This window comes from Dioscorea cayenensis, chromosome 8 (assembly GCF_009730915.1).
Source record: "Dioscorea cayenensis subsp. rotundata cultivar TDr96_F1 chromosome 8, TDr96_F1_v2_PseudoChromosome.rev07_lg8_w22 25.fasta, whole genome shotgun sequence".
NCBI classification, from domain to species: domain Eukaryota; kingdom Viridiplantae; phylum Streptophyta; class Magnoliopsida; order Dioscoreales; family Dioscoreaceae; genus Dioscorea; species Dioscorea cayenensis.
Window position 1 is genome coordinate 6,088,628 of NC_052478.1, and position 10,316 is coordinate 6,098,943.

The window sequence follows — 10,316 nt, forward strand, 5'->3', positions numbered from 1 at the left end:
ATCTTTTAATTATAATTAATGTATGAAAAAAATTTAGATGAATTATCTACATTTTGACATTACAAGAGCAAGGTTTGAGATACTACCATTTAATATTTGTGATGAAATGCTAGGCTTGGACTTCAAGATTTTCCGAAAGGATAAAGAAAGGTACAGCTCGTTGCTTTGAGTAAAGAAAGTTATGCCTTCCGGGCCACTAAAGTTTAAGAATATGATTCCATTCAAGTCTCTTTTTCATTTTTCATATGCATGTATATATTATATATTGCTGGCACTTTTATCACCAATTATAAATTAAATTATGTGACAGTACAAAACACTGATGATATTATTTCTTTTTCTCTTTTTTTATTAAAAAAAAGTTATTCTCTTGCATTTATTTAAAGAAGATATACGTTCCTTAATCATCACCCAAGGCATATCAATTCAACTAATATAAAAGGAGGTTCATAAGACTTATTTTTTTACATTATAAGCCTTGATTTCCTTGGTGCTTCATTGGTTCTTGTGAGTTTTCTCAACTTAGTTTATTTTTTTAGTTATATTATTTTTTTAATTATTTAACAGTAGAGCCAAGCATGAGCATATATTATTGTTTTTTTTAAAATTTGATTATGCTAGGTTCCGATTGTTGATATGCATTTTATTTATATATAAAATACTAAGTATTCTTCAACACTTCTGTTGATGTGGGTTTAGAACTTTAGACCTTTATTATATTATATTATATTATATTTTTTCAACATGTGATGCAAGTATTATTTATATTTTATTGTTAATATTTGCTTTTATTGTTATTATTGTCTTTTATGAAGTTATCTTATGTATTTCTGTATCGATTGCATATTTTTAATTAATTCTTAATGATAAAGCAATTTGAACTAAGATAGTGTGTGTTAAACCACTTATGTTTAAATTTTACCCAAGCAGGTCATTACATAGTTACTGTGAAACCACAAATCTTTAAATATACATATATATAGCTTCCTTTTTGTTTTTTTTTGTTTTGGTTAAGGTTATACATAGCTTCCTCACTTTATGATTTTGCGCTTGCATTATTAATATTTCATAAAAACTTTAATATTATTTATTTTCATTGCAAATAATCTGTCATTCTCCAAAGAGAATATATATATTTTTAATATTTTTCATTTAATATTTAAATTTTAAAATATAATTATTTTTGGATATTGAAGCTTTTTCTTTACAAATAATAAGTCATTTAAAAAATTATATACACAAACTATACTCCTATACAACTTTAAAAACAACCATTTTTTTTTCTATTTTTAAAATTACAAATAATAATATTTTAAAATATATTTTGATTAAGGCTTTATTGCTAAAGAAATTTTTTTTCTATGTTAATTGTCTAAATAACCAAAGGCCAAATTTTATTTATTAAAATATCCTACAGCCATTGTATCCATGTCCAATCAACGTCTACTACAGATTCGACATTTTTATAAACTAAAAAAATGGCATTTCCTCAATTTCATCATTGTTTTAATTATAATTATTTCATAATTTCTAAACTGTTTTTTTTTTGTTTTTTAACTACTTTTTTAATTGTTATTTATTTTTTAAATTATTATTTAAAAACATATTTATTTTAAAAATGTATTATTATTAAAATAGAAAGCATTTTCCCACAATTTTTAAACTTTTTTTTTCCTAATTTCCTTAAATTATCTGTTTTAAATTTTTTAAAATTTAGCTTCCCTGTTGTAACGAAATATTTTGTTTTTAATAATATCGGGTCATGTTAAACATGGAGAATATAGATATTTAATGAAAATCACTCCATAAGATAAATGGTTGCATGAAAAAAAACCTTTCCTCCATTTATACCTTAAACATGGAAAATATAGATATTTAATGAGAATTACTCCATAAGATAAATGGTTGTATGGAAAAAACTTTTTCTCCATTTATACCTTATAATTATTTTGTTGAATTTATTTTAACAAGAAGACTTATGGAAAAAAAAAATTAAAAATTATGATTTCTCTTTTAAGATAATCACTAGTCATATTTATTTCTTTTCTTTACTTATTTTTCATGATCAACAACTATAAAAAATTTTAAAATTAAAATTTACAATTTAAAAATATCTAATGTGTGAAATTTATCTTGAAATTAAATTTTTAATTAAAATACTTTATTTTTGACAAATTACTAACTCTCAAATATAGCATGCTATTTTCAACAATATTAATACATACCATGTCATTTCAATGATATTAAAGCAAATACTCTATAATTATTATTTTATTCTTAGCATGTCACTGTAATTTCAAATGTAATTACATATGTAGTAACTTTTAACCGCACTATTTTGAATTTTGAACAATTACTTAAGCGTGTATAATAAAATTCTCAAAATAATCAGAATCCATTTGTGCACAGGGTTGTAGGAAAGAATCATCTATATTTTTAATATTATTTAATATGTATTATTTAATTTGGAATTTACATGTAAGTTAATTTTTATTAATTTTATTAGTAGCCTACTAGTCCAATTGTTTCTACTTATGTTGTTAGTTTGGGTCTCCCAAGGATAAATTTGACCATTGTTCCTTTGGAATACGTGATATGCTTATGTAAATTTTGGAATTGGAACTCAACCATGGCCATAAAAATTCCAATTTAAGTTCTAATTTCAGTTCTTGTTTTGCATGGTTTAGGTTCCAATTAATTTGATTATTCTATATATTATATAATTTTTATTTACAAAATTAAAATGAATCGAATATGGTTCTGTTTAATTCAAATAGTAACAGTTCTGGTTAGGTTTGGTGGTTTGAGCCAAACATGAGTCAAATTTACCTAAAAATTAAGTTGGAATTACATTTTTGTGGCATTATGTATTTTGTTATTAATTTTAATAATGGATGGCCACCACGAATATTGATAATAAAACTTTGGACTATTACTGATAGTTAAAGATAAATTCAAAATAATTTTCATTGATTTATGTATTATTTATTTTAGAATTTTTCCTAGAAATGGAAGTCTTGAATCAGCAATATGAACACTTCATCTGGATGAAATTTATATGATTTTTGTTTTTTAATAAATATATATATAAAAAGAGAATGTTATATGGTTTGCTTTCTAAATAAAATATTCCAGTATCAAATTTTCTATTTTCCTTTGTATGAAATTATTACTATAGTTTTCATATTACCATTTTTTTTTTGTTATTGATATGATTTTAATATTTTCTACTATTAAATAGATGTTTGAGATTATATGTATAACTATGACAAGCAAGAAAATTATTCATGTGGAAAATTGTTCATTGGATAAAAAAAAGTTATTTATAGTGTGTTTGATGGTATATAAGGATGTGATTAATTAAGAGACTTTGTCGTGAATATTAATTTGACCAAGAAAGTTGCATACTCTCATGTTTTCCAATTATTGGTGCTTTGTGAACTATGTACTTAATTAGTATAAATTGTGTAAGTATATACACTGTAGCATATGTTACTTAATCATCACCAAGGCACATCAATTCAACAAATAAAATTAAAAGGAGGTTTCTAAAATGTTTATCTTTAGCATTACAAGCCTTCACTTCCTTGGTGCTTCATTGTTTCTTGTGAGTTTCTCAACTTAATTTATTTTTTTAGTTATATTATTTTTAAAAATTATTTAACACTAGAGCCGACTATAAGCATATATTATCGCTTCTTTGAGTTTGATTGATTAGGCTAGGTTTCAATTGTTCATATGCATTTTATTTATTTATGAAATACTAAGCATTCCGTATCACTTCTGTTGATGTGGGTTTAGACCTTTATTTTATTTTATTTTATTTTATTTTTTAAAACATGTGATGCAAGTATTATATATATATAATATTTTTCTTTTATTGTTGTTATTTTCTTTCATGAAGTTATCTTATGTATTTCTATATTAGTTGCATATTTTTAATTAATTTTTAATTATGAAGCAATTTGAACTAAGATAGTGTGTATGTTAAACCACTTATGTTTAAATTTGAATGTAATTGACATGAATTAATAGACTTAAATATGTTTATCCAAGTAGGTCATTACATAGTTACTATAAAACCATAAATCTTTCAATATATATTTATAGCTCCCTCACTTTATGATTTAGCACTTGCATTATTAATATTTGATAAAAACCCCCTAATATTATTTATTTTCGTTGCAAATAATCCGTCATTCTCCAAAGAGAATACATTTTTAAATTTTTTTTCATGTAATAGTTAAATTTAAAAATATAATTTTTTATATTGAAGCTTTTTCTTTATAAATAATAAGAGTCATTTAAAACTCCTATACACATTTAAAAACAACCAAAATTTCCTTTTTTTTTTTAATATAAGTAATAATATTTTAAAAAACAATTTTGATTAAGGTTTTTTTCTTAAAGTAAATTTTTTTTTTTTGTAATAATTGTCTAAATATCCGGAGGCCAAATGTTATTTATTAAAATAGCCTAGGGCCATCGTACCTATGTCTAATCAAACATCTAGTGCCAATAAAAAAATTTTATAAACTAAAAAAATGGGATTTTCTCAATTTCATCATTATTTTTCTTTATAATTACTTTATAATTACTAAACTTTTTTTAACTTATTTTTTTAAAAATTATTATTGATTTTTTTAAAATTATTAATATTTATTTTAAAAAAATATATTATTATTAAAAAAAGTAGGCAGCATTTTTTTTTTTACCATTTTTAAACTTTTCCTTAAAATACCTAATATGTAAAATTTAGTTTTAAATTAAATTTTTATTAAAATACTTTATTTTTAAGAAATGTTGACAAACTATAAATTTGAATCGTCGACCTTTATTTTTAATATCGTTGACCTTTTCGACAATATTAAAGCAAACCATGCTATTTTCAATGGTATCAAAACAAATACACTATAATTATTATTTTATTTTAAATATGTCACTATAATTTTAGATGTAATTACATATATAGTAACTCTTAACTGCACTAGGTTATTTTGGATTTTGAGTAATTAGTTAAGTGCGTATAATAAAATTTTCAAAATAACGAGAACCCATTTGTGAATGGGGTTGTAGGACCGAATCATCCATATTTTTAATATTATTTAATCTGTATTATTTAATTTTGAATTTACATATAAGTTAGTCTTTTATTAATTTTTTTAGTATAGTCTACTAGTCCTATTGTTTCTACTATTGATGTTAGTTTGGGTCCTCTTAAATATAGACTTGACCTCTGTTCCTTTGGTATATGATTTCGGTTTTGTAAATTTTGGAATCGGAACTCAACCATAGCCATAAGGTTCAATTTTAATTCTAGTGTCAGTCCTATTTCTGAATGATTTGAGTTCCAATTAATTTTATTATACTAAGTATTGTATAATTTTTATTTAAAACATTAAAATAAACTGAACATGGTGATTTTCAGTTTCTAACTTGACAAAAACCTTGACCAAAACCTTAAAATTTTTCTTTAAAGTTCTGGTTTCATTCAAATAGTAATTGTTCTCGGTTAGTTTGGTGGTTTGAACCAAACAAGAGTCAGATTCCTCTAAAAATTAGGCTGGAAATACATTTTTTGTCACTTGCATTTTATTATTAAATTTAATCATGGATGGTGACCAAGAATATTGATAATAAAACTTTGGATTGTTATCTCTTAGTTAAAGATTAATTCTAAAATAATATTCACTAATTTGAGTTTTATTTATTTAGAATTTTTCCTAGAAATTGAACTCTTGAATATGCAAATTAAATAAATGTCAACTCAGAGAGACAGAGAGAGAGAGAGAGAGAGAGAGAGAGAGAGAGAGTTATATGGTTTGCTTTCTAAAAAAATTTTCCATTATAGAGAGAGATGGTTTGCTTTCTAAAAATATATTCCATTATCAAATTTTCTTTTTTTCTTTGTATAAAATTATTACTGTAGTTTTCACATTACCATTTTTTGTTATTGATATGATTTTAATATTTTCTGTCATTAAATAGATGTTTGAGATTATAAATATAAGCAAGAAATTATTAGTGTGTAAAATTATTCATTGAATAAAAATTATTATTTTATGTTGTGTTTGACAATAAATAAGGATGTGATTCATTACGAGAATGTGTCGTGAAAATTAATTTGAGCGAGAAAGTTGCATACTTTCATCTTTTTCTGATTATTGGTGTTTTGTGAACTATGCACTTAATTAGTATAATTTATGTAAATATATACAATACATATTATGAATGTAATGGCTTGACTTTATTGAGAAAACTTGTCTCTATATATAGATAGGGTCGGAGACAAAATAGGAATTACATAATATAGAAACAAATCATAAAAGAATTAAAATAGGAGAAAATTACATAATATAGAAAAAATTAAAAATGAGAAAGTTATATAAAAAAATTCTAACAAGTTGTTCCCATTTCTTGTTGTTCCTCTTTCTCAGTCGTTTCTCTTTCTTGTTTTGATGTTTGTGTGCTTTGTGTACTTGTTTTGTGTAATCGTTCTTGTTCTTGCTTCACCTCTGGTGACTGCTCTCAATATCTCGTTCGGTTTGTAGCTCTTTTTTAATTTTTTTTTTTTTAATTTCAGGGTTTGTTTGTTTCACTTTTGTTTTTTTTAATAAAGCAGTGGTTTATCTATTTTATTCAAAAAAAATTCTAGCAATAAAAAAAACTAAATCAGGACACTCTAATATGAGAACACTCTAATATGCGAGATTCTAACACATATTTATGTAATTTATTTGAATTTATAATTTATTTTATAACAAGTTAACAAGTGATATATATCATGATTGCACTTGTGTACATGGGTTTGACAATTATTTATTTATTAGGAAGGATGACAATCACATCTCTTGCAACATGATATTTTTTTTATGTCGACAATCAAATCTGATTCAAAGTTAATTTTTTTTTTATTGATATGTGAATTTTATTTTATTTTATTTTTTTATTAAGCAATGCGAGTTTTAATGCTTTGTATATTAAATTAAAAAATCTGATAACTTTAATATTACCGATCATCTAGTCATTTTTTATATTCGCATGCACTATCGTACCTCAAATATGTACAATAAATTAAATCTTAATTAAATGATTGAAAAAGATTTATAGATGTACATTAATTGATGAGAATATTTATTTAATTGAATGATGAGAGATAAGATAGTTTTTGGTTAATTACTAATTAATAATCTCATTTGATGCGTAGCAATATTGATTGATATGGGTGTCATCGATCTCGTTAGCCCATTGGTCAATGCTGCCACTCCTTACTTGGTGGATCCCATCGCACGCCAATTCAAGTACTTGTTCATGCTCAGCAACAATGTGAAAGCCATGACGGATGCCATGGATGAATTGAGAGCCAAAAGGGTGAGCACTGAGCAAGACATTCAAAAAGCTGAGTTAGAAGGCAAAACTTGCTCCCCAGACGTAGAGCTTTGGCTTCGAAAGGTGGACGCCTTTGATCAGCGTGAAGTGACTGCCATCGAGCAAGAATATTATCAAAGAACAAATTGCATCGCAATGCCTTCACTCAATATAGCTTCAAATTACAAGCTTGGCAGGCGAGCTTTCAGTAAAAAGGAAGAAATGATGGAACTACTTGAAAAAGCAACGAAGTTTGATGTTGTGGCCAAGAAATTGCCTCCGGGTCCTGCGAGAGAGTTGGCAACTCCTTCAATGGTCTCAAATCAAAATTCAAACCTTGAGACAATATGCCAATATCTCAAAGAAAACATGACTGGGATCATTGGGATATGGGGCATGGGAGGGGTCGGCAAAACCACACTCTTGAAGAGCATCAACAATGAATTCTATCTCTCAAAAGATGGCATGTTTGATCATGTCATTTGGGTTGTGGTTTCTCAAGATTACAGCTATCAAAAGATTCAATCCGATATTGCCAAGAATTTGGGATTGACATCTACCAATGCTAATGCAATCCATGATTTTTTGAAAAGGAAAAGTTTCCTCCTACTGCTGGATGATCTCTGGAGTAAGCTTGATCTCGAGAACATTGGGGTGCCTCAGCCTAAATTAATGCATCATGATCAAGACAAGCACAAGAGGATGGTGGTGTTCACAACACGCTCGGAGAATGTTTGTGGTGACATGGAGGCCAACAAGACGATCAAAATGGAATGCTTGGTTCCTGATGCTGCATGGCGTTTGTTCAAAGCCCAAGCCGGTGAAGAACTCATTGCATCTGATAATCTAATTCAACAGCATGCAAAGGATATTGTGAGGGAATGTGCTGGTTTGCCACTTGCTCTTGCCACAGTTGGCAAAGCCATGCGCATCAAGAAGACAGAACAAGAATGGGAGTATGTGGCTAGCATGATGAGGAAATCAAAGTATTCAGGCATTCCAGGTATGAGGAAGGAATCAGACTTTTTTCCTATTTTGAAGTTCAGTTATGACAATCTGGAGAGCGATCTTCTGAGACAATGCTTCTTGTATTGTTCCTTATGGGGTGAGGATGTGGAAATAGATACTGATGATCTCATAGAATGTTGGATGGGCCATGGTTTGTTAGATGATTTTGATGACCTTGGTGAAGCTTACAACAAAGGTGGGATCTTCATTGGAAACCTGAAAGAAGCATGCTTATTACTAGAATCAGCTACCCCATTTCGGTATCATAAACACAAGAGCTTTGTAAAGCTTCATGATGTGATTAGAGATCTTGCCTTATGGATAACTTCAGATTGTGGGAGAAACAAGAAAGGTTGGTTGGTGCAACCAAAATCATCCTTAGAAAGATTACCAGAGGATGTCATCGATAGGGAAGTGATTAACATTTTAGTTAGCAATATGAAAGCATTGGATGGATTTATTAATTTCCATAAGCTCAAAACATTGATTCTCTCCAAAGAAATTGTGGGACGACATCGTATTTCTCCTGAACTCTTTACAAAAATGCCTTGCCTCAAGTTTTTGGATCTAAGTCGTGCTCGTATGGACACTTTGCCTAAAGAGATTGGTAAGCTTTTTGGACTGGAATATTTCAAGTTACCATCACAACTCAGATCTTTATCCACTGCTTTGGGTGATTTGAAGAACTTGAAGTATCTATATTCTTTCCCTCAATATAAGTTACAGATTCCTTATGGGCTACTAACAAGGCTAACAAAGTTGCGAGTATTGGATCTATGTTCCACTGCCGACGTCTACCTTGAAAAAAGACATGTGGATGAGTTGCTGATCTTAAAAGAATTGAAAGGAGTGGGGATTAACATAAGACGCATTTCTACGTTGGAAAGGCTATGTCTTGTTCCAAAAAGGAGACTTCGATTGGGCTACTTGGATGATGCACCAGATTTTACTTCCTTCAGCATATCTCCGTCACAGCTTGGAAGCAACAGCAAGACAAACCTTCAACAATTCCAAATTTTCAATATTCAAAGCTTACAAGAATTGGTGATGACAACAGAAGGTGACAGTTCTTGGTGCCTTTCTCACCTCAATGCCTTTAGTTTAAGTAATCTCCCTCAGCTAAAGAATGTCATTTGGAAGGATTTGGAAGCACACTTTTTTCTCCCTGTGCTGGCTTACTTAAATATCTTTAAATGCAAAAGCTTGACTAGCTTGTGCTGGACTGCTGACCTACCACATCTTAAAGAACTCCAAATATCTACTTGTGATGAACTGAAGAGTATTATTAAAACTAGTGATGATGCTACAAAGGTGATTGAAGAAGAAGGGAACCTTTTCAAGAGCCTCAAGTCATTGGATCTTTGGGATAATCCAAATTTGGAATGCATATACGAGGGAGATCTATCCCTGTCTTCCATTGAAAAGATTTCTTTGGGAGGGTGTTCCAAGCTGAGAAAGCTCCCACTTGGATTGGACAGTGCTAAAACCCTAGAGTACATAGATGTCGATATTGACATGTGGGACAACATGGATTGGGCACACAAGGATCACTTCTCCCATTTTGTGGGTAAGCGCAGCCGGTTAAGACGATTTATACAATTTATGTAGCTGAGTCACAATAGCGTTTCTGTTTTATTTCATGTAACCCTATAAATTATGTTGATTTTGTTTACCTCTAAATGACAAATGCTCCTTGTGTGATCCTGCCCCCTGTAATAAAGTGTCTGGTTCTTGTGGATATGTCTAATAATTTTTTTTAAATACTTTATTTTTATTAGTATTTTTTAATAGTTAGTGATTTAGCAAGGGATGACACACATATAGACACACACTCTCTCTCATATATATATATATATATATATATATATATATATAAGAATTGTGTATGAGTCATGTGTAGGATTCGAACACTTTTCTTTTATTAGGGAGAGTAATAAATG

At 28.2% G+C, this 10,316-nt stretch overlaps 1 protein-coding gene across 1 annotated transcript; it reads left to right on the forward strand.

Moving 5' to 3' along the window:
• Nucleotides 1-415: 415 nt before the first annotated feature.
• LOC120267487 (probable disease resistance protein At5g63020) lies at nt 416-10,108 on the forward strand. Its single transcript, XM_039275161.1, has 2 exons — nt 416-507; nt 7,208-10,108. Exon 2 carries the CDS (start codon nt 7,222-7,224, stop codon nt 9,982-9,984), a length of 2,763 nt encoding a protein of 920 aa, XP_039131095.1. The 5' UTR covers nt 416-507; nt 7,208-7,221; the 3' UTR covers nt 9,985-10,108.
• Nucleotides 10,109-10,316: the final 208 nt, after the last annotated feature.

Bases quoted from the DNA above. Each gene is read 5' to 3' on its own strand.
- LOC120267487 (XM_039275161.1), top strand. From the start codon at position 7,222: ATGGGTGTCATCGATCTCGTTAGCCCATTGGTCAATGCTGCCACTCCT.